General features: G+C 43.4%; 1 protein-coding gene across 2 annotated transcripts; it reads right to left on the reverse strand.

Annotated features, from left to right (window-relative positions):
• Positions 1-2691: 2691 nt before the first annotated feature.
• On the reverse strand, positions 2692-25709 carry LOC141008352 (ubiquitin carboxyl-terminal hydrolase 15-like). 2 transcript variants are annotated; one of them, XM_073480677.1, is made up of 22 exons: positions 25621-25709; positions 24727-24854; positions 24233-24363; positions 21492-21618; positions 20334-20479; positions 18942-19003; positions 18392-18481; positions 13766-13910; positions 13336-13509; positions 12959-13117; positions 12537-12761; positions 12373-12456; positions 11951-12045; positions 10550-10738; positions 10225-10343; positions 9781-10062; positions 9434-9504; positions 8484-8599; positions 8244-8393; positions 7337-7440; positions 6648-6736; positions 2692-4655 (listed from the first exon to the last, which is right to left on the reverse strand). In XM_073480677.1, exons 1-22 carry the CDS (start codon positions 25707-25709, stop codon positions 4293-4295), a joined length of 3138 nt encoding a protein of 1045 aa, XP_073336778.1. In that variant the 3' UTR covers positions 2692-4292. The 2 variants fall into 2 exon arrangements, with proteins under 2 accessions (XP_073336778.1, XP_073336779.1); XM_073480678.1 differs by lacking the exon at positions 18392-18481.
• Positions 25710-25811: the final 102 nt, after the last annotated feature.

Genomic DNA, 25811 nt, shown 5'->3' on the forward strand with positions numbered 1-25811 from the left:
AGCTAGCCCCAGACCTGAAAACCTCTTGCTCCTAATAGTCTAAGGCCCTGTACACACTACATGGGTGTTTCTTAAATGGAGCTTTTTCTATTCGTTTTGGTCTTCTGCACACATGTAAACGCCATTTCAGGACACTGAAAATGGGGCTTTTGGAAAACTCCTGCCAGGGTGAAGTTATTCAGAAACGCCGTTTTCAGTGTTTGTGTATAGACAGGAAAACCAGGGTTTTTTGGCTTGTCTCCATTGTGTAGCAGGCTTCTGATTGGCCAATGTGGCCTTACAGTAAAGGTTATATCGCCACCTGTTGCTTTGGCGTGCGCTTGACAGCCTACGTTTACGTTTTCATACCGTTGGTGTGGACAGGAATGTTTTCGAAACCAGAGGAGGACAAAAATGTATTTTTAAAAATACCAGCGTATGTGTGGACTAGGCCTTAAGCTCCTGCGCTAGTGGTGTAAACACCAACACTCAGCTAGTAGCAGCTAGCTGCATGGCTTACTAAGCTAACAGTAGCTTCATTCATGGATGTATAAACAGAATACAGTTAGCAGCAGTTTGCATTTATTCTGGTGATATGCTGCACTTATTGTGGGGAGTATGAATTCAACACGTGGACAATTCTTACATACCTCAAGATAAAACTTTATTGACTCAGGTGGAAATTCAAAAGCTATCTAGCCCCACCTTTATTAGCTGAAACATTATAGAGACGAATACATGATTGCATTCATAATTATCATCCAGTTACACATTATTCAGACATTGACACTGTTGGTACTTTAAGCAGCCTATATTTTCATGCTAATACTTTTATTTGTAACACAGTATTTTAGATCTGATCACTTCTTTCACCATCTCTAAAAATAAATGTCTACAGATATCCCTGTAAAGATGTTAAATATAGGCTATATGTTTAAAATTCATCATATTTCCCCAGCTCCTCCTCGAGTTTTAAGTTTTGGGTCACTTTCACTGACTGACCGACTGGTTTCCGTTTTCTCCCTCAGAGTGATCCACTGCTCTGCACACTGTCGGCTCCTCTCCTCCTCCCTCCTATTGGTCAGAGGGACGAGCCGCTGCACGGGGGAACCTCCCAGCTGTGAGCGGGCAGAGAACCCCGTCGGAACCCGGAGAGAACACCGTGTTCCTCCTCACAGATGAGCCTGCAGCTGCTGCACACACTGGGACAGACTACACAGAGTGGGAAGTAAAATGGCAGACGAGGTGTATGTCTCGTTTAAATCCCAAAAATGAGACAGGATTCAGGGGGAACAGTGAGATGAAGGATACTGCAGGGATTCCTCCTCACTGCTGTGATGAAGATCTCTGTGCTTTTGATGAAGATGAAGAGATTGACACCAGATTGAAGCTTTAACAGGATCTTTACTTTTTACACTAAAAATTATTTTTTAAGCCCAGACATGATAAGCAAAAAGAAAAAAAAGTACACATCTTTAGGTATTTTCCTATAAAGGGGCACTGTGTAGTTTTGGCGAAGACGTTCAAACTCAGAATTTTAATACTTACAATATTAATGAGGTAATAAAACAGCAGATAGATAATCAGAGATATTTATTTTTTCCATAACTGGATAAACAAGCTGTTCTCAGAGGTCCCCAGAACACTGTTTGAAGCTAGAAAGGTGGCAGGGTCCGCCACATATAAACCAAGTAAAACAGTATGAAATGGTGTTGTCCTTTAAGGTCAGTTTGTTTATTCAGTCATGAAAACAAAGTGTTTGTGTATTTATTTAGAAATTAAAAAAGAAAAAAATCAATCAATCAATTTCTTTCTCTTCTGATTAAAATGTCTTCCCCACAACTACACAGTGCACCTTTAACTTTGATAAAACAACACACACTAAAGAGAAGAGAGACCCGCAGGAAGCTTTACACAACTTTATTGAAGATTGTGTATAAATACACATGCACAATTCAAATGTAAACCCAAGTGAACTCAAGTGCAGCCAAACCTGGAAACCCCCGTAATGTCGTCATGCAAGGATGTCTGGATTATTTTTTTTTTACAAAAAAAGTCCCAAAACAACAGAAGCATCCTTTCTTTAAAAATATTCCCTCCCTGACAAGAGCACAGGCAAGACTTTGCAAACTAGTGTTTATGTGTGGACTCATCCACAGCCCTCCCCTCCCTCCCTCCCTCCCTCCCTCCCTTCCCAGCGACATTTCAGGTCTTGCCAAGGTTTTAAATATATTGTCTGTTTATTATTAAATGCTTACATATAAATAAATAAACTTTATCAAATGTGCACTCACAGAGTGAACTCTTATGTACAGTATTGTATAAGCCTATAGTAGCAATCACATCTCATTCAGGATGGGGTGAGTCGCCCGAAAAGCAAGGCAGCGGCGAGGCGGTGAAGCCCACTGAAGTCAAAGCACAGAGATGCTCGTAAAAGGCATGGTACACGTCTAATATTCTGAGGCGACAACAGGTACGCTGATGCTGTTTTTACAATGGAAAGAACAGGTAGAAAAAGAAAACATTAACACTCCACCATGGAGAATAGTTTTACGTCGATGGAGGAATATCCTGCAACAATCTGCCACACAATATTTTCACTGTATCATGATCCCAAAAGCTGAAAGGCCTTTTAGGCGGACTCACCCCATAGGTTTTTTTTGTCCCCCCCCACCCCTAACCCTCCCTCCCCTTTCCTTCCCAGGACCACAAAGACGCATATTTCCCCCCTGTGGAAAGGGACGCATTCAGCAGTACCCATGATTTCATACAGCTAATATCAAAGGCTAAGAACCCATTACCATCGCATTCAACCAAACCAAAAACAAAAGGGAGCCATGAAACAAAAAAAGAAGGAAAAAAACAAATCTGGCCCTATAGAGAATCAAAAAGGCATCAACCACATACATCTGGTCAGTGTTCATTCCATTCAGCATACATTCAGGCCCTCTTGTGGGTTTAAAAAAAAAAAAAAAAAAAAGCAGACGAACCAACAAATCATATGGACATTCGCACACGAGTGTAGGTGTGTGAAGGGGCCGTGCGAGAGAAGGCGGCGCTGATAAGTGATGTGCAAAGAAAAGGCGACTGGTCTGAGATTGAGAGTTAAGGCCGAGGTGATGCAAACAAGAGACGAGCCATCTGATGTCAGCGAAATCACCGATGTTTTCTAATCTCACAGTGCCTCTGATATGAGGAGAGAGAGCGCAGAGAGCCGTGGTAAAGCTTTAAAACACCACCCATGAATAACTTAAGAGGGAGAGTCAGAGGGGGAGATCTTTGAGTCTGCCAGCTAACTTTTAAACAGATATCGGGAACGGAGTTAAGACAGGAGTGCTTCTGGAGCTCCTGAAACATCTTAACGCTGATTCATTTTTGCAGATAAAACACGCAGAGTTTTGAGTCTGTTTTTTGCAAAGTTAGCTGGATAACTGCTCAATCCTGCTTTATTTTGGAGGAGATCAGAGAGAGAGACGGCGAAAGCAGGACCTTAAATCTCTAAAGTTCATGCCAGTATGCTAATAATCTGTCTAAAAATGCGAGATCACAGCAGCAGCAGCAGCAGCACGAAGCTAGGACAGTTTGGCTGTTTGACACTTTTGTAAAAACCACACAACTATGAGTGTCACGTCTCTACGCTGAGTCTAGACAGTAGACACGTCCCGCCGCTGGCTTACTAAAGGCAGCTTCCTAAACTTTTTATGGGAGAAAACCCTCTGAGAAAGTTGTTATACAATTGCAGTATGTCTGGCAATAATACACACACAAAAAAAAAAGAAGGTGGATGGTTGGTGATTGTGCAAGTTCAAAAATGTTTCAGCGCATCATGATAACCCGATATAATTCAGTGTTTAAAATATTTACAAGGTCTAAATGATAGTAAAATGATATGCCAACGATGCTCTCAAAAATATATATATATAAAAAAAACAACAAAGGAACACAAAAAGCAGGAGGGCGAGTCAGAGCGTGACACCACAGCACTGTGAAGCCTCCGAATCAGCCCTGATGTGAGTCTTTTCAGAGAGCAGGTGAGCAAATCTTAACGAATGGACGTGGCGACACACTCACACACTTGACACACACACACACGCACACACGCACACACAGTGATCCAACCACAGAGGAGGGCCCTGATTTCTTGCGTACCCCGGCAGCTCCCCTTCATCCCCCGCAGTGGCTCCGCCTGTCGAGCGGCCGAGTCCGAGCCGCTGGGTGGGACCGGTGGCGCCCGCTGCCATGCTGTGTGTCCATATGGCTTTGGATGGAAAGATCCTAGTCTCTCTCTCCATTTATTCCTGTCCTCGCTTGCCTCAGTTGGTTTTCATGGTGACGTCTCGATTGGGCGCCTGCTCCTCCTCCTCTTCCTCCTCCTCTTCTTCCTCTTCCTCCTCCTCATCGTCCTCCTGCTCGTTGTCGTTCTTCCTGCGCCGGTTCTCGTTCAGGTCCTCCTCGTCGCTCAGAGCGGAGGCGGCAGATGCGGCGGCGGCGGATGCGGCACCCTGAGAAGAGGAGGCTGTCTTTCTCTCCTGCCTCCCCTCGCCTTCGTTCTCCTCCTCCTCTCCTTCCTCCTCCTCCTCCTCTTCTTCCTCCTCTTCCTCGCGGTCCAGAGCGAAGTAGCCGGTGCCCTTCACCGTGTCCTGGCGCTGGTAGAACAGCACATAGCCAGCTTTGGACTAAAGGAAAGACAACATAGTTAGTCAGCTACACAAACAACTCCCTACTGCAGCAACTTCAAACACTAACTTTTAATGACCATGACCATGCATTTATTGTGAATTGTGAGTCAACAGGATCCTATTGACTCACAATCCTGCATTTGATCCTGCATTAATTACAGCTTTCCCCCAGGACATTTTTCCCCAAGACAAACCTGCTGTGGGATTACCTCCTGAATTCTAATTGGTTAAACAAATGATGACTCATCGGTCCATCCACAGGAAGTCAGAAGATAAGAAGTCTGGTGATATTCTTTATTTTTGTCAACTTATCAAGAAAAGGATCAAAACCAACTATGAATTGATGCAACTAACAAGTGTATCAGATATTCATCTTTTTTCCAATTATGGGAATTTGTGGGTTTTTTGTCCAGTGGCTGATTAAATACATTTTATTAACGCAATATCCTTTCTCTGTCTCTCACCATTCTGTGGTCTCATTCCCTGTTCTGCCCCCAAACTAACTATGTTTACACAACACAAGTTCAGTTTCCTTGATTACCAATAATCAGTATCAGCCCTGAGAAAAACAGTTGATCCCTAATACAAAGCCAGCTGCTGTAAAACATTCACCAGAGCGCTAAAAGTGCATTCAATGAAAAATAGTCCCCAACAAATGCACTTTTTACTACTGTTCAAGTAACATTTACTCAAAACAGTTCCCAGCTGTTTTACAAACTACAAAACTGTCTATTTGTCTTTATTCTACATTCTGTTTCCAGTTAGATTTCTTACTACAGAGAGAATGCCAAACCAAGTTTGGTTGTACCTAGCTTTGACATTAAAGATACATCTTGAATCGTTCAGGAAACATCAAGCCTTTTATAAATAAAAGAGTAGATTTGTGAAGTGTTTTTGAAGAGTTGTGTCTTCAGTAAGAACAAATGGCAACATAATGAGCGGCACAGACAAGCTGGGGAGGTCAGAAAGTACAGTGACACACGGACTATGTTTACTTACACACTAATATTCCACTATTTTTCTGAATATGACATGTAAACTGGATATTCTATTTGGATATGGCGAATGTAGCGTTTTACGTGGAATATTCTGATATTATTCCGGTTTTAGGAGCGTTCTTTGGACATGTACACAGCGCATTCAGACAAAGCGTCTCAATTGAGATGGTTTTGCACAAGCAGCACCAGCTGTTCCACTTTCCCATATCTTGTCATCATAAACCACATATTAGAGCGTGTTTATTGGACTATGCAAGGCTGCATGTAAACAGGAATTTCCATTTACATTGGCTATGCAAACAGCTTAGTAGGAACATTGTCTAATTTTGGTCTTTTACAATAACCAAAGTACAATATCAGCTGCCTCGCCCTTTAAACTTCCTCTCAATTTTGAAGCACCATGACTGAGAAGCATGGATCATTAGTCGTGCAGAAATCGACAGAAAGAGACAGCTCTTAATGAAAATACTGAATATTAAACCCAAGGACAAGCTCAGCATTAGTGGTATCATACTGTTTGTTTTGCCCAGGTCAAAGCCAAAGAGTCAAGCTGAATATCTAATGACAGCTAGTTTGCAATTTTTCATGTCATTGAAAGTTTCACCTGTGTCTGTGCTGTAGTGGAATCCTCAGTAGGCAGTGAGGAGTAAAAGCCTTTACAAACATCCTCGATACCGCCCAGAGACTCCACGTTGTTGGAGTGTGGGCTTTCTGGCTTCAATCACTTGCTTGAGTTGCCTTTGCCAATGACTACTTAATAACCAACTCTTCCAAAACGGTAACAGTACGAGTTCTCAGGACCTCATTAGTGCTTTTTTTTGGAATTGCCACCACAGCTGGACATATTTGAGAAATCAGACTGTTTTGTAGTGTAATAATTAATCTCAATTACTTTGATGAAATTAACTTTTCTAGTTCTTTTCCGGCAAAACTGCCTCTGATGAATATACAGAAGGACTGTTGCCTGGCTGTCGCAAACGCGGATGCTCACCACTATTTGATCTTCGTTGGCAGGAGACACACTGCTGTCATCAAAGTTGTACCACTTTTCATCGTCTTTGTTCTTGGCGTATGCGGTATCTGAGCAGAAGACAAGAACGAAGCATTAGACAGGTTTCTCTCTTTTCAGGTGTGCCAGTTCAGCACAGTATGTTCACTGTTTATGATACATTTCTACACATTTCTTTAACAGGACAGCCACAGAGAAAAAGTCACTAGCTTACAGCTGTGTATCATTACTGAGTATTAGAGCCATCTAAAACTTCCTGACAACTCTTTTGGTGACTACAGTGAAAAGCATATTTAAACAAGCATCAGTTGGCTACAATTATAACAGAATGACGGTGCAAAAAGCAGCGAACCCCCCCCCCGTGACGCCTGTGGTGAGCTTCAGAGTGAAACAAAGCTCTGTGTGATAAGGACGTGCACACACCAGTCATGACTGACAGAAACAACACGCTTCTCGCCTGCTGCAATCACAGGGTTTCAGACATGTTTCTTGATTATGCTTCATGGAGTGATGAGGAGTGTTGGTGCATAAAGCAACAAATATCAACAAGAAAATCTGTCTTGTTTTACATATAAGACAAATAAAATCAAAATGGCATCATGCCAAAAGGACACAGAGGGAAGCAGAAAGGAGGCTTTTTAAAGTCCTCAGTGACATGTGGAGAATCTTACAGTGGCCTCCACCCATCCCTCCGTAGTGGTTGGACACAGCGATGAGATCATAGCGACAGGGCCCAGCGTTGGGGTTGATGAGGAACTCAGACATATCCAGGTCTCTGCAGGAAACATATCATACAGTATGTAAGAAGTCGTCAGGTGTCGTGTATGAAATGTTTGAATCATGAATTATTAACAAAAACATTGTGTAACTAGATGATGTATTAAAAAGAACACCTGTCAAACCTCAGATGCTGGAAAACCTTGTAGGACACATGATGTCTGTTTCATGTATTAATATGAAGAAGGTTACGGCCTCCTCCTAATTTCACACAGATTTGATGTTTTCATCCGTCAACACTTTTTGTCTACTTTGTGGAGGCTCAAGTCTCGTGATTCATTGTTCACTACATCTGTTCCCGATGCACTTCATCGCATTTTCTTTTTATCCATACACCAACTTTTCAACCTCCCCCTAGCGTATTAACTTTACTGTGATATTAAACCTTTTTTTCATAATTCATTCCATTTTCACAATTTACAGACCAAACGATAAATAGAACAATCATTAAAATAATTGGGAGAGTAATCACTAATTAAAATAATCGTTAGTTGCAGCCCTACTTAACAACAACAGAAAAATCATCAGGTATAAAATGTTTCAGATGGAACTTATTTTAATGACGGATAAAAAAACTGTAATTACATTCTTAATGCGCATGAAACTATTCATCTATACGTATACACTAGGTCTGCATATACTGCAGTGTTCTGCTGCAGTGATTTATTGCCTTTTCTGTGTGTGTGTGTGTGTGTGTGTGTGTGTGTGTGTGTGTGTGTGTGTGTGTGTGTGTGTGTGAGTGAGTGCGTGCGTGTGCGTGTGCGTGTGCGTGTGCGTGTGCGTGTGCGTGTGCGTGCGTACCTGAGTGGGAAATCAACAAGCGAGTCCAGTTTATCCCTCATATAACGACTGTAGGAGAAGCGTTTCAGATGGACCACCAGCACCGGCGGCAGAGACCACAGGTCCAGCTTCTTAGTGGCCTGTTGGTGCTGCTTGCAGTTCGGACAGTACCTGCGAGACCACATGCACATTTCAAGTTGGCAGGTGCAGTCGACCCCACCGTGTTTGTGTGTTTTGACTGTGCGGTGAGTGTTTTCTCACCATGGGTCCTCGGCTCCCAGTTTCTCCTTGGTGGTGAACAGCTCGATGCAGTCCTTCAATTTAAAGAACGCCTTCTTCTGAGGCTTGTACTCCATGCTCTCGTGCTTGTCAAAGTCCTGTTCTCAGTCACACAAACACACGTAACAGCTGTTGGAAAACACTTCTTATAGCACTGCTGTGTTCCTGTCACGTTGCTTTTTTAAAATTTGCTGCAGGGATGACATATTTGTATGAGGGTTAACCCAGAAAATTAGCATCTTAACCACTAAGTTTCCTACTGCACTGTACTACACACACTTGTTAGTGTGGTTGCAAGTAAAGTAGTGGTGCGAGTAGATGAGTTTCCGCTTTCTGCGTGATAACGTTTAATGTCCCCATTACCTCTGTAGTCTCATTTAGCTTCTTGTTAGCAACCGCCCTTTTATAGATACATAAATGCTTTAAAATTCACAATTGGGGTATTTACTGACATTTTTATGTTGTAGAACAAAAGGGAGATAAACTCATTGTGTTAACCACAGACCTTATTTCAGGAATCGAACCAAAAACCCATTCGAAAAACCCCTTGACCTCCAGCTGAGAGAACTGAAAGTGTGAAATTGCCAACTCATTTCCGGGTTTTAGGACTAAATCCTGCGGCACCCTTTAGAACAAAACTGATAATGGTTTACTCTGAAGAAGAGTTTTATGAGTTTTTGGCACCCATAAGTTAAATATAGACTAATAAAATGAAAGGTGGAGGTTTAACACCTTTCTTTCGGATCGGATCGTCTGCTGCAGGTGTCAGATCTGTGACCTTCACATTACAAGTCACTCATGCTTATTACGAGGGCTTCCTGCTGCTCCTGCCTGGTCACATCGCCATATTTTGAAACCTGATACCAGATTGCCACTATGTTGCGTTTATACAGTTAAGTTGGATATCTGCATCAGATAAATATTAGCTTTACCTCGACGACAGTCTCATCGAAGTACTTCTTCTTGATCTCTGGTTCCCAGTCCAAGGAGAGATAAGAGCGGTCTGTAAAAAGGAGGACACACAAAACCACGAGTCATCCTTAATAACACCATCGTCGTCATTTATCATTCAGTTATTTCATCCATTTATCTACAGGGTCATTTAGTCTGGTGCTCACAAAAGGACTCATTTACTTTCCTGGGCTGTGATTCAATTATAAATTTACATATTATCCTTACAGTATAAGATATCCAGAATTTGAAAAATACCTAGTTCCATTAATGATTGGATACTAGATGGTGAGCATGAATATATTTTTAGGACATTTTGAGTTTCTACCACTGAGCCGAAGGTGTCCCTCGTCGAAGCGGATCTGTCTGGTGTCCTCCTTGATGAGCGAGAAGTCCGTTTTCCCCATGTTATTGAACTGGAATGTAAAAAGTCTCTTTTTGTTGTGCCCTGCCGTCTGCTGGCCTTTGGTGGAGTTCTGAGGGCCGACCACGCCATTCTCCAGCTCGTTGTCCCCACCCACGGAGTCCTCTGACTGGCTGTTGTCATTCTCGGAAGGCAGCTCCTGATCCTGACTGGACTCGTCGTCCTGCTCGTCGGTCTCCATCTCACCTGAGAGAGGATGGACGAGATTTTTAACCACTTTATTGACTGTGGAATTGACTGTGGCACAAATCAAGTTAAGGTATACGGGTATTTGATTGTAACATGTCTGTATGTGTGTGTGTGTGTGTGTGTGTGTGTGTGTGTGTGGGTGGGTGTTTGTGCACTCACTCGGCGACCCCTCCTCCAGCAGTCCATTAGTGGCATTACCATTGACAGTGTGTTGTTTTGTTGGCTGCGTTTCTTCACAATCCTCTTCTTCCTCCTCTACTGAAGATCTAACGAACCGGCTTCAAAGACAAAACCATTTTTAGTCCTTTTCTAACCTACTTAAACAAGCTAAGCAATGTCTTCTAAAGGTCTTTTTATTGCTTCTTGATTGCATGCCAAAATGCCTCATAGATAATGAGGATAATGAAACTTATCCACAAACATCAAACTTAACGCCCATTAGTTGTGTGTCAATATGATCCACCATGGAGACACATGGACGTACCAGAGGCGCAGCAGCAGCATGTTGTAGAGTTTGTCTTCACTGAGGGTTCTGGGGACGGCGATGAGGAAGGGCTGTCCGAAGAGCGGCGTGCTGGTGTGGTTGTAGCCCGACTGCTTGTACTTCTCCCTCAGGTGCACTGGGATCACTACGTGGTCCGTATCCTCCACCCTGTTCACCGCCAGCTCAAATCTGCAGAGAGAAGCGTGTGCTGTTAGGAAAACCAATTTCCAGCATATTTATGTCGTTGGCAAATATGGTGATTTAAATTGGTGGGGGAGCCAACTGTATTATGCTTTAAATCTCTGACGTCAAAATGATCAATAGAAACCAATTAAAAACATAACCAAATATTAAATGAGTGAAATCACACCACGCATTCGTTGTCAAATCTTTTTTTCTTTTTAAATAGTAAACAGCATTGGGGTCGTTACACAGAAACAGTAATGTATTAGACATTACTCATTACCTTTTCATTACCCTGCAGCATCGCCTGAGCAATATCACGTAACATTAAACTTTATAAATGGCCAAATATTAGCCCTATCCTAATAAGGAGGTAATAAACAATATCTTTCTTTTATGGTTGTTAAATGACAAATAAACTGCATTTAACAGAGCAAACACACTAAAACACACTCTCTTAAGTCACTCTCTTACTGTAAACCATGGCTTTACGGTAGACTAGCCCAGCGTATATGAGGTATTTACCACTAAAACCGTGGTTATCCCTCATGAGGAGGAGTCTCTCAAAACGTTTGCTAGACAATCTGTTTCTCCTCGGAGTAAACTAAAGACTGCACAGAGTAAAGAGCCTCTCCATGGGTGCAGCAGACAGTGTTGCTGTGTTGAATTTCATGGATATCAGAAGAGATTAGGTGCTCGTTGTGTGAGCGTGCTTGAGAACCTTCTATCCGCCCAGTAGGCAGATAAATTAAGGACTTATGTAACCCCTAGCAATGACATGGTAATTGTTAGATTAGTAACTGCAATGTGATTACTGAATTTAGGAAACAGTAATCTGTTACATTACTGCGATCTAGACAAACGTAATGTGATTACAGGAATTCATTACTTTGTTATGCATTACCCCCAACAGCCAAAGTCTGTTCATCCTTCTGCCATCTTGGGAAAGATACAGAAGCATCCACAGCTGTACCAGCAGTCTAAGGAGCAGCTTCTTCACTCATCCTCAACACTTGATTGTTTTTTTATTAATTAGTCTGCAAAGTTTTGTTTTTTTGAAAGAAATTTCATGATCTTGCATTGCACTATAACGATTAAAATTATTTTGAATCTTGACGGTAAACAAGGCCCCGACACTTCGACTTAGCCAGAAGTAAAAGATAACGCTCCATCAAAATTGAGATAACAGTGTGCCTGTCAGCCAAGTTCCACACTCACACATAGATATCATCTCTCTCCATGATGCTGCTGAGGTTCTCGTTGGTGGCGAAGATCCGGTGGAAACGGTGGTTGTAGATGTCAGTTACAATCATCTGGGGGATGAAAGACAAGTGGAGAGAGACGTAGTCAGAAGATTTGTGTAAACATTGGCTTATCAACCTGACATACGGCATATTCTTGAGATTATTTAGTACACAAACTCATTTGAGTGTTAATAACTGGTATGAGTTGGAAAGTATCGTTTCATTGGCACTTTCTGTATATATTTTCCTTTTTTTGTTTTTCTATTCAGCTCCTTGATTGACAGGAAAAGGATGCAAACATTTTCTTTTCCCACAAGGTGCTGTGTCTGAGTAGGCAGGGAATCTCTAAAGAGAGCGGGTTAGTGCCTGGAGCGGAGCTGACTGTGATGTTTGTACCTTCTCAGCAGGCACCCCTGACAGGTTGGAGAGCGAGGTACACAGGTCAGAGATGTAGCCCACCTTCGGCACGGTCAGCTTGTACTGAAACATAAACACGCCACAGTCAACCTTCTGCCTTCACATGAGGTCATAATGTTGCTCTCCCGGACATTACGTGTTACCTGCGTGGGTTTGGCCAGAGGGTCCAGTCGGACCAGGTAGACCTCCAGCGTGCGCTCCTTCTTCATGGGCAGGGGCAGGGTCAAGTAGCAGAAAGGGTCAAAGGTCACAGAGACCTTGGAGCACACAGGACACACCAGGGTGGACTTGAAAAGGCCGTGGAAGATGTCCACGATGATGGAGTCGTTTCTCTTGATGTGGTTCTCCCACGCCTCCTCCGCCACCACCTGAGATCAACAGCAAGGCAGAAGAACTGATTGTTTCAAACTATTTATACAGAGGTATATAAATGAGTCATATAAAATGAAAACACATACATTGAGTCATATTTTATAGGACGTGAGCAACACTTTTCCTTTATCTTTGGACAGCTGGATACACTTTAGGATCTGGACACAATTTAACACTTTCATCTCAATCTCACCTTATCAGGCCTGCCGTTGGCATCCTTCAGCTGGATGTAGGGCTTCTTCCTGATGCGGTTGAGGTCCTCGTGAAGGCCGTCCAGGAGAAAGGCTAGCAGCTCGTGAGAGTCCTGCTGTTGGTAGCCCGAGAACTGTGGGGCAAAGCGGCCCACCTGGGTCTGGAGGATGGAAAACACATGAGAAAACAGAACAAAGAAAAAGAACTGGGATGCTTTCTACCCAGAATTAGAAATCTATAAAGTGAAAGGTAACAGCTACTATAGGTGACATGTAAATAGTGCTTGTACAGACCCTTCCTTACAAAAATGTAGAAACGGAACATTGTTTTGATAGTGACCCCAACACACACAACTCCTTTAGAGAATCTTTATGTCACCTTGAAAGGCCTTGGGGTGACGTAGCTGTATTTGCCTGTCCACAGCTGCTTGATAAGCTCGGCGTAGGCTCTGGCGATCTCCCCCTTCATGCCCAGCGGGTTGTCCACATTCAGCTCGTCCGTGTACTTGTCTTTGAGGAAGTACTCCGTCAGTGGAGGGATATTGCTTAAACACTGCAGGAGAGAGGGCAATAATCAGCAGAGGGTGGATTTAGGCTCTTCACAAGAACTGCTTTGCAAACTTCCATGCTGTCACTGCTGACACTCATAATATGCACAGATAAGGAGCTCCAACTCTTCTTCGGTCTTCAAGTGCTGTCATTTATGCAGGAATCTTCTAAGTTTTTCTCGACTCTATGCACAAATATTTGAAGACTTGGAGAGAGTCAGAATGACTTTCAATATTTTCTTCCTAAAGGCATTCTGTTACCTGCACTGCAGAGTTCATGAAGCAGGTGTTGCCTAGGTTGGAGAGTCCACAGAGGCCCGAGCGCTCACTCTGCCTGCTCTGGTCTGAGTAGTCATAGCTGTTGTAGGCATGGTAAGACGGCAAACTATAGCTTGAGTTCTTCACACTGTGCAATAAACATATAGAAGTACAGACAAGCAGGTTATAGGAGGTCAGATAGGATTTGTCAAACTGCTACAAGCAAAGAAAAGTTGAACACATAAATGTAACACATCTACACTGAGTGAACTAAGTATACAATGTTTTTTAGCAAGATAAAGTTGTTAATACACTCAACAATGCACTTAAAAAACACCAGCTTCCACTATTTCCTCCAATAAAAACAAACTACAATCCAGCTTCAAGCTAGTCCAACTGCAGCGCTCAGCAGACCTCTGCAAGGGCTGCAAGGCATCGCTGCTCGTTTCTGGCTCCCACTGGTCAAGGGAAACAGCTGTGATGGCGGTGGAGGCAGTGGCCTCGCAGTTCAGCACGCGGTGGTGGTCCACCCTCCTGCTGTCCAGCTCCACCGCCTCAGGCCTCAGGCACCACCAGCAACACAGGAGCATGACATCTCAGCCCCGCCCCGGCCCGCGCCGGCCCACATGTCCGCGCCAAACTGAGCGACCGGCAGCCCGGACAGGGTCAGGATGAGGTTCGGTTCCGGGTGTCCGGCGGCGCATGCGAAGCCTGGATTTTAGAGGCCGCGAAGCAAAGTCCAGCTCCAGTCTCTACTGTTAAGTCCTCAGCTGAACCCAGTAAATGCTCCAGCAGCAGTTTGGGGATAGTCTGGACCAAGTTTAGGCCTAAATTTGACTTCCGAGTCCAGCACAGGCCAACGACCAAACCACAGAACGCACAAACACACACGCCTCCTCTCTCTTAGAGCTAACTAAGCAGCTGCCCCCTTCTCTTCTCCCCCCTTCTTCTTTTCCGAGCCCGACCGCCTGTCATCTTGTTATCCTCTCTGCCTCAGATCCCTCCTGTCCTGTCCTGTCCTGTCCTGTCCCGTCCCGTCCTGTCCTCTAGTCTTGTGCTCCTCCCTCTGGCCTGCCTGCTGCTCTCTGCTGCTCTACGGCTACCGGCGGATATTTATAGCAGCATCAGCAGCAGCAAGGATGCTCAAGACTACTGCTACCAAAGCTAGAGGTGCACAGAGAGGGAGAGAGAGAGAGGGAGAGGCAGAGAGAATAGGGGGGAGGGGCGGACAGTACAAGGGGGGAGGAAGGGGGGGGGCTGACAGAGGAGAAATGAGATGGGGATGGAGGGAGCAGCTGATCCACTGCATCCAGCTGAGGCTGCAGTATTCACAGGCCTGACTCTCTCTCAGTATCTCTCTCTTACACAGATATACACACACATTAACACGTTCACTCATGCCGGCACACCATTTATCCCCGTTTCTTACACTCTCATCTCGACACACACATTCACACTCTTCGCACCCATTTTAAGCCAAACACACACCTTGACACTCCCTCTTTTGCCTGCCATGGCTGCCTGTATGTTGGCTTTTAAACAGGGAGGCTTTTCATAAATAAAGTAACCCCTGAAGAGAGGGCGGGTTTCATCACCAGGGCCAGTGTGAGTGCGTGTGGAGGCAGGCGATGAGAGGAGCAGGAGCAGATGAAATGTATTCTGAAGGTCACTTAAGACTGCAGAACGTGTGCATCGCAATGAGCTCGGGGGAGAGGAGAGGTAAAAGAGAGAGAGAGGCAGAGAAAGAGAGGGAGAACCTGCCTGCCAGAATGCGGGGACACCGCCTAGTAAGATGGTGACACTTAACTGCTGTTACCAACGCCAAACAGACCGGGCCAAAAACCGCAAAATCAAAAAGACAAGTGTTATGTAATGCTGGAACACTTCATATGAAAAAAAGAGGCCCCATGCATAATTCAGAGGAAACGACAGCTCTGGCACACCAGTGAATCAGGGACAGGAGAGCTGCTGGAAGTAAGATCCAATTTCCCCAAGTCACCCACTCTCTGCATCCCACAATCTGAAAGATGCCACTGCCATCAAACAATATGAGGCAGAGCTGCGAAATGACAAAGTGCAACTACACTCCCAGTACGGGCCAGACGCAGAGAAAAATAATTGGAGAGATTTTCTTTTCACTGAGTGTAGGAAGGACAGGCTAACCTCACTTCAACACCTTCCTTCTTTGTCAATATTGATTTTTCAGGGTGGCCGAGCTCGTGGCTATTATTTCTGCATTCCAACAGTATCAAGAAAAAATGCAGTGCAGAGTGTCTATATCTAAAGACGCACGCACAACCACGCACACACACACGCACGCACACACACAGAGAGAGAGAGAGAAAGACACACTCCAGCATGCAGTAAATCACACACATAAAGAGGAAGCAGGGGACAGTAAAGTCTACTGGACAGCAGAGGTGAAAGCTCCACCCACAGCCCAGCAGTGCTCTCTAGCAGAGGGCCGACAGAGCCGCTGGGTCCCAGTGCTTTAGTGACAAACATTAATTTATGCTACAGTGGCGTTTTCAGAAAACAGAAACTGAAAGTTGGACAGAAAGTGAGCTGTGATTCACTTTCCCATAGCAAGAAATCCAGACTGATTGATACCTGAGCTGGATTTCAATACAACTGTTAAATAATAAAGAAACTTCAGAAAACATAAGCTAACACACGAGCTGCGTGATTATACATACAGGGGTACCGTGGTTTTCTTTTTGAATTATTAACAATGACTTTATTTGTTTCGCAAGTGTTGTGAAACCTTCGAAACTCCTGATTTGGTGTGTCAGCTTCACTGTCAGCACTCAGGACACCAAGCTGGAAATGTTGAATGTGCAACGGCATCATGAAACAAAAACAAAACTAAAGATGTGGGCAGTTAAATCTTACAGAGGCCATCTTTGAAAATTAGGTATGTTGGTTTGAAAGATAACCAACAGTTTCAAAGATTCTGTGCCGTCCCAGGATTGTAGACACTCTCCAAATACAGTGCAGTGCTGATGATTCATGTTCAAAAGTTCATTTAAAAGTTGTAATTGCATTAATGGATACATTCATCCTAAATGAAAATTCTCCTCATCCTCAAGCCGATGGAAAGTCAGGTGAGGTTTCGTAGTCCACAAAACATTTCTGGAGCTTCACAGCAAAACAGCGTTGCATCATTCTCCTAAAAAACTGAAGATGGGGACTTCTTTTAAAACTTAAAAAAAAAAAAAAAAATCTAGAAAAAAAACATAAAAGGGTTACATACAGTTTGTCCCGTGTAATCCAAGTCTCCAAAGTTCCCAAATTGAGTTGAAAAGACGTTACCGCATTGCTTAGCTGTTAAGCTAAAAGCACACACCCAATCTGAAGTGAGTGCACTGGCTTGACCACACGCCGAGGGTGTACACTAGACTCTTCACTTCAATTTGGGTTATCTGTGCTTTCAGAGACTTGGATTATGCTTAACAAGCTGTATGGAGCCATTTTGTGTTTTTCTGTTGTTTTCTTCAGCAGGGTAGGAGAATGCTGCAACGCTGTTTTGCTGCAAAGTTCCAGAAATGTTCTGTGGGCGACAAAACTTCACCTGACTTTCCATCAGCGTCGGGGTGAGTAGATAATTACTGAATTATCATTTCTGGTTGAACTTATCCTTAAAAAGTAAGAGTGAGGCTGTCTTCCGACCAACAACTGTGTTAAAACAACACTGGTGCTGGTGGTGAGTGTGTAAGGCTGTAGATAGCGCTGAGAAAATTAATTAGAATCCGAGAGGACCAGTTCGAGGAACAGATTCATAAAGTATACACCAGTGTATAAAACAGGATGTCTGAGCGTAAAACTGGCTTCTTGCGTTTTCCGTCCCAGGAATTAAGTCAGTCAGAATGCGACCTGATAAGGAGCTGCAGGCCGACAAATCTTACATCTTTCATCTCTCAAATCTGTCAAAAAGCAACGTCGAAAAATGGATCAGGCTTCGAAAATCCTTCTAAATTTGAATATGAAAGCAGTTGAGTTCATTAAATAGATCCTGTTATTTGGATACACTTTGGTGTTAAATCAGATAACACATGTTCAGTCTTAGGTTATCATTTGAATGTTAGCAGTAAGTGTTGTATGAGAGTAATGGATAAAGTAATTATCAAATCAACCATAATCATGCAGCCCTTGCCAGCACTATTAATGAGTAAGGTAGAAAATCAGAGGATCAGAAATGGTAACTAATGCTGATAAGGCACTCAGAGTCACCGACGGGCCTTTTATAGAGAGCACTGCTGTCGCTGAAGAAATTTCAAAAGAGATCGATCCCTCGTGAGCCCCCTTTCCCCGCCCTGCGATCAGCACTTACAGCTGAATCATCACGAGATAGCTTTGAGCCCAGAACCAACAGCCAGAGATAGATCTGAACAAGAAAAAGTTTAACTTCAAACTAAGTGTTGCTGTGTAAACTGAGCAGAACAGCTGAGAAAACTGACGTTCTTGCTGCAGTAATTTCTGCAGAATTTAACACTCCATAAGTCAATTAAATCTGAAATTCAAGTGAAGTGAACATGAAGCTTAATGATAAGAAACCCTCTAGACTCCATCTCTGGCTGTTGGCGTCCAAACCCCACCCCCTCAGCTCTTCGACCCACTACTAAGCCTTACTTCCTGCTGTTGAAGCTGCTGTTATGATTGTTTGTGAGAGATGAAGGCGAGATCTTTGGCAAAGCAGAGAGATTGGAAGCACCAGATGACCTTCAAAAGATAAAGAATAGATCATGAGTTAGAGGAGAGGAAATAAGGAGCTGTTCCAGAAAGGTGCGCGTGTGTCAATTAAATAAAACTGGGATGAATTGAAATAAAACGGAGGGATATGTCAGCAACAAAAGGTCAAGCAAAAGAGGTAGTCTGAGGCAAAGTTGTAGAGAGAGGGGATTTTTGAAGATGATGAGGTGCTATAGTGACATAGCAGGGAAACTTTACACAGGGTTGCACAATTGTAAATTGAAATTTCCAAAGAAAGAGGAGGATTTCTGTTGCTGTGTCACATCTGATCAAGTATTAAAGTCCTTAACAATTCAATTCTGTGTAATCCTTCAGTATATCAACAGACGTGTTTGGATACAGCGTGGAAATGGCGTTCTATTTCTGTGGTAACTTCTTTTTTCTTCAGTCAACAAAGCAATATAAGCCAGGTGATGCGCCGCTCACTCACTTGGGTGCCGTGGAGCCTCGAGGCCATGTGCCATCCTCATTCTTCTGCTCTATTACGAGAACCTGTGGGAGACAGCAGAAAGAAAGGAGGGCTCCATCTGCTTCCACAAATTTAAACCTTTAAGTGTTCCCATCCCACACCCTTTACTACTGAAATTTCAGGATGAGAGATTGTGAAACTCTGGTACGATACTGATGTTTAAAATAATAATTTTACCAGTGACTAATAGTTAATACTGATGTTGTTGTTCATAGTCATCTTATTTGCTGTATGTCACAGCAAATATCTCATCAGATAAACCATGTGTATTTTTTTTTTCCAGATTTGACCAAATAATCAGAGGACTTGAGACTGGAAGATTATATTAGACACATTTTTTATAAATAAACACAAAGAAACAGGTGTGTTTTGCCTTTCCCACATACTCTAAAGATCTGATTTCCGATGGAGAAAGACAGGGAGCCAGACAAATCTTATCTCCTCTTTCACTGTGTGAGGATTTGTCCGAGGCTCAACAATCCTCTGGAGCAGCTGCTGATCTGAAGCCCACTGGCCCAAAGTGGCCAGGTGTCTACATTAGTCTAGGCTCGTACAGAGGATGTGTCTGCTCTAGTCGACTGTCAGGTGGATGCCAGGACATGCGTGCACGGTTTAAGCAGCTTACAAGGGGAGGTTAAGTGGCTTGCGTGGCAGCTGACTCACAGATGTTGGCGGGTTTGGAAGAGGCGACCAGCTCATTTACAGGGCAGTCTGACTGTACTGTGTTAACATTACTCCACAGAGAGTCAGATGATGATTTAAATTATCTACTGTGTGTCATATCAAATAAATACATTCCTGTTTTGCTGCTCTAACCACTCTGTGTTGAGGTTTTTCAGTTACAAATGTACCTGTTTATGTTGAGTGTTTACCCAGGAGAGGAACTTTGTAGAAAGTAGGAGCAGTGATAAAAAGAAATAGACAACAGCACCACCTGAAGAGACTCAAACTTTAACACAACAACAAAGAAGAAACTTGTCACAGTACCACCTACAGTGTCTAAATGACTTCACGGTACATGAGCCCCAAAAAGAAAGTAATCCAGTTGAATTTCATTACCATCCAGGTCATGATAACCTGGTTCAAATGAAGCAGAAAAACTGAGGGTTTATTCTGAAGCTCCGCTCTGCTGTGGCCTAAAAGGGCTGACAGGCAGAGAGCACAAATAAGGAAAAGCTATCTGATAAGGGTGATTGAAACTAGAGCGTATTTCACTGAGCTCAGGAATAATAACTGTCTACATAGCAAGCCATATTTGGACGGCTCTGTGTTGATTTTGTCAAATACGACTCCTAAAAAAGAACCTTGCAGAAGTATTCAAACAGTCTCAGATAAAACAACAAAAGTCCTTACCTGTCCTTGGTAGAGGCCGGCGTCTTGAATGGTGCTGTCAGGCTTGTTGAGAGGCTCAAAGGTGTTGCTCATGTACCTGTTCCACAATCTGGTCTCCTTCTCATCAGGAATGCTAAACAGCTTCCTCATCTCCTTCTCTATCATATCTGCAGCAAAGCATGAATATTTTAAAAAGGAAAAGAAAAAGACAGGTTAACATTGAGGTTGAGTTAACATGAGGTTAAAAACGGAAATAGCGTCAAGTTTACCAAAGCCACGTTTCCACTGCACTAACTTTTCCAGGGACTTGGAACCTTTGGTGGAAGTTCCTGCGCATAATTTCCCCCCCAAAAAAAGTCGTAGGTAAGGCTCTATAGTACTCTCCAAAAATACAGGAACTTTGGAGATCAGGGTTTGTAGTGCTGAACACATAGTCCAGATCTTAGTGTTGTATAGTTGCATGACAACATGACATGTGACGCTTTTACATACATCAGCAGACTAATTTGCCTAATCTTCGTGGGTCTTAGAGCTTTTAGTTCCTTGAAAAGTAGTTCCTGGGACTATAAATTCTGGGTACTTTAGGTGGAAACAAGGATTTACTTGCAGAATGGAGAAAGATTAGACCAATAAAGGAGGAACTAATCAGTGAATTCATCTATGATCATGTTTGCAACCTGCAAACACTTAGGGCTTGACGACACATGGTTTGCAAATGTCTGTATAACGAAATTTGGTGTTACTGAACATGGAGGCACTGAAGAGGATGTTTGGATTTTAGAAGCCATCTTGTCTTTCATGTATTAATAATCAAGAACTTCTTATTAGTGTGAATACTAAAATAAGAAGTAATGGCAGGTAAATTCTTTAACCATACACAGACCATTTTCTTTGGAAAATACACATTAAGTCAAGAATAACATGAAGATTATTTAATCTTTTGATTAATGTTTTAAAGCAAGACATTTGTGGTCAAAACCTATAATATTTAAATAAATATAATATAACTATAAATAGGACATATTTTCTGTATGTGTCTCGAAATGAAAAAACAGCCTTAATCAAAAGAAAAGGATAAATGAAAAGAAGTAGAAATCAAAGTAATGAAAATATCTAAATAACTGCATTTAATTCAGCTTGCAGCAATGTAGCTAAGACTCCAGACTGACTGAGGCTTACCTATTGTGTCAGCTTTACTGAAGCGTCTGGTGATCACATTGTCCATGTTGCTGTCTTCACAGAGCTTCAGCTCCGTCAGGTACACCTCCACCTTGCAGTGCTTCACAAACATACCCTGTTCCACCACCTGAAAAATAAACAGAAAGATTATTAACTGCCCAAATAATCTAAGACAGAACTCATGAAGCAATAAAATACAAATATATTGCAAACCGTGACATCAAATGTTATATGTGTGTACTAGCACTGGTCTGAATATCATTTTTGGGGATTCGAAGCTTCGGTAAGAACAACACAAGCTATCATACCTTCCTCAATCTCTAGGCCATTATTCCCCTCGACCTAAGCCACTGTCTATTCCATCTCCATCTCCATAGTCTAAAAAGTCAACTTGAAAAGCGAGCGAAGGATCAGCAAGTGCTCGAGGCGCAGTATTTTTGCATGCAGAGAAGTGCACACAGGTTATGAGAATAATTAAACACCATAAAGGAGCTTCATTTCTCACTCTTTATCAGTCTTTTGCCCCTTTTTTGATACAGGTAACACAATGTCTTCTTCCTCTTAAAATACAAACAACCAAGCATTCGAATACTAATTTGGACATCGATTACCATGGCAACGGCTTTTCCGGCTTTCAGGTCAGCCCTAATATGTACTTAAGCAGATACCGTGCATTACATTCTCACCATAAGTTGCTGTAACGAGGAAAACACAACTATAATATACAAGTACCCCTCCGGATAATTCCAGACATTCTCAACTGTTCGTAAAATATTAACTGTGTGTCATATCTGGGCTACATTAGCTGACTGCACCAAGCAAAAGCATAAAACTAGAAAACATAATGTAGCAACAGATACATGTTAAGCCAAAGCACAAGACCTGAAGACACATCTCTGCTGTCACTATGTCAGACAAAAAAAACACAACCTCCTGCTCATCATGTCACAAAAATAAAGCTTTTGCAGCAAGTCAACCGAACATGGAACACCTAAACCAGCTCTTTATTCTTTGAATAGGAACTAGTAAGCATTCTATAGCAGCAGCCCATCAGGTATACCTCTTACTTTACTTCTTTATAATGAATTATTTGCTGTCTCAAACCACAAAAATTGTCTGGTAAATTGGGGGTTGTACTAGCTCCAGTGTCTCATAGAGAACAAAGTACAGTCTGCTGGCCTGGTTGCCACTCATCTGGTGTCCTGATAGGAGCAGAGTGAAGTGCCTAAATTAGCAGCACCTCGTGGAAACAGCTGAGGGGTCCCAGCCTATTTATTTCACCCCTGAGCCCCTCCGACACACACGCACACACACAGTAACAACTTCACAAACCTCCCTGAGAACTGCAATAGTCATGCACACGGCTCAGATTCCCCCCAGCCCACACCTGCCTTACCCATACCCCGATATCCCGATGGGCCCACCACCCATGTGTTTGTAAACTCATCGCCAATCTCAGACAGAATTTCTTAAATCAGAGTCGAGCCAAAACCATTTACCCCACCCACCCCCCCACTCCTCCCATACTGGTTGTGCCTCTCGCACTCCTCTCAGAAGCCGCTTCACTCAGTGTGACCTCAGCTGGCATTCCTCCACTTCAAAAAACAAGGACAAGCAGGAACACTCCGCCGGTGTTTGGCAATCAGACCAGAAGAGGACAAACGGAAAAGAAACATAGCGATAAACCCATGACTACAATCCTCCTGAATCCTTTTTGTGCCTCCCCCCTCCGCACCTCAGGCTGATAACCCCACAGAAGAAACAAGGAGTTGAAAAAAAGAGAAAAACTAATAATGAACCTCCTGCATGTTGTGTCGCGCAGATCGCTCCATGTTTCTTTTCAGTCATCCAGAACGTCGCCTGAAAATAGAAACCCTGCGGCCACCCGATACGTCCAGCGACATACATGGCAAAATGGGAGGGTCGATGGAAGGGGGGAGAAAGACTAGAGAGAGAATGATAGAGGAACCTCTTCTAGCAGCCATGATGGCATGACTAGTGAGATTTAAAGCCGGGATTTGATACTGTAGGTCCTGTTAGGTTGCAGCCGCCATCATGACATATTCCACTGACTAATCAACTGTAAGCACACATACAGCAATGCAGTGTTTTTTTTCACGCTACCAAAATGTGTGTGATAGTACTTTTTAACCATAAAATAAATAAAAGCACTTCCTGACAGAAATGAACAAAAAGCTGAAGGGAATGAATGAAACACACAGTCACTGTTACATCCCCTTCACGCAAGGTCTCCAGTACACAGGGTCTTAATCTTCTCACATCTAAGTCAGCCAATCAATACCTACTGCAGCATTTCTTGTTGTAACAAGCAAGGCTACAGTATTCCAATCCAAACAAAACTTTGTGCTTAACAGTCTCAACTTTTCTTTCTGTTAAAAACATATAACAAGCAGCAGTGGAGACAGATCAATATTATCTTGAAGTACTATAGTTCTGATATCAGTTAGCTGAGTCTTTTTCTATTTCATGTTGCATAACACTCTTGCAGAACTCAAGTTTCTGTTACAATTGTGCGGCACTCCTGATATCATGATCTCAAACAACCACATTTGCACACATTTCTCCCGTTCAACCCGTTGCAAGCCAAGACACCTCAGCTACGAACCACAACCATTAAATTGCACCAGAGGGAACAACCTTTGCCAGTATTATATAATGAAGCGAGCAGAACACTCTCCAACCATCAATTCATAGTCCAGTTCTCATGAATGAACCCTTACCTTGCGTGCAATTGGCTCCTGACCCTCCTTCAACCCATACCAGCTGACTAGCTTATTCCAGCCCTCAGTCGGGACCAAGATGTAGTCGAGCTCGTCGATGAGGTGCTCCTTGATGGCCAGCACATCCCCATCTAGAGGTAGGGAGGAGGTGAGAGAAAGGGTGAGAAACAAGCAGTTAGAGGGAGGAGGGAAAGCACACTATGGGACAGCACTTACAGCGCTGACCCTGCACTGACTGTCTCACACGACACAAAACACACAAAGGAAAAAAGGTACACTGGAGAGCTTTCTATGAACTCCCCCCCCTAAAAAGGCTACTCTATGGAGTCAGTCAACAATGTTGTTTTTTGTTCCCTTTTCCTCTCAACTCTTTGTTGCTACTTCCAGAATGATAAGCTTTACTGACAATGTGGTGCATAAGGGCCACACAGTATTCACAATAAATTCATAATGGCGATTTAAGGTCTCATGAGGTGATGCATCACCTGTCTTACCTCTGAGGAGACCAGAGTTATCAACTGGTCCTGGGTAGACATTCTGGTCACCCATCTGGTATTTGTCCCAGCTGTCATATCCCACATATTTCTTCCACTGTTTGAACCAATGACTGTCCACAAGGTACCTGCAGAGAAGGGAAGCTATATCACTTCAGCTCTGATAAAGCAAGATGGGACTGATCAGTCTAGATTGTTCAAGGGTCAGGCAACAGTCTGTAAGATGTAAACCAAAGCTTTTCTCAAACACATTGAATGGTGATTGTGGAAATACTCTGGCAGGTGAAGGCTACCTTGCTGTCAGTTCTCCAAACAAATCTGACTCTGGGAGGCTAATTTGACACAGATTGATAGTTGTAACAGTAGCAGTGTTGACGCCGACTTGAGTTCAGGTTGCTGCATGCCAGGCCAGCTGGCTCTGTGATTTTGACAGGTGCTTCTTTTCCGACTCCGCCCTGCCGAAGTCGACGGGATGAACCCACTGACTGGCAAACCACTTGGAGCTTCGGTGGACTAGCCAATTAGCTATTAGCCTGCTAACTAGAGCAGACCAACGAATGTAGCCTGACTGAGATCTTGTCAACAAATAACTTAAAATGCGACACTGTAATTTGGAAGCAGCGCACATAATCACCAGAATGCAACATGTAATGTAGAAGATATGTGGGGTCGGTCGTTCTTCACTGACAGTTTAGAAGCTAGCGTTAGCCGAAGCACCGCTAGCCTGCCAAGCTGACACACATGAAGCTGACGGGCTCCCGTTAGCTAGCTCGGAGCTAACTGTCAACACGGCCCGTCACCTCGGCTTTCTTATCCTCCATGGCGTTGACAGCCTCGGCGGAGCCGGCCGACGGCCACGCGGTATCTTTGAAAAGGTTTCAGCTCAAGTCTTACCAAGTGTCTCCCTTTCTCAGCTGTGTTTTCAACAGTGCCGCGACCTCTCCTCTCTGGGTATCCAGATCAGCCGCTCCTCCTTCCGCCATCTTTCCTCAGACATCACCCGCTGCATGCTGGGAAAGTGTGGGGCGTCACCGAGGCACGTAGAGGGTGACGCTACCGTTTCAGCCAATCACGAGCTCGCCGGC

Source organism: Pagrus major, chromosome 14 (genome assembly GCF_040436345.1).
Source record: "Pagrus major chromosome 14, Pma_NU_1.0".
Lineage (NCBI taxonomy): Eukaryota > Metazoa > Chordata > Actinopteri > Spariformes > Sparidae > Pagrus > Pagrus major.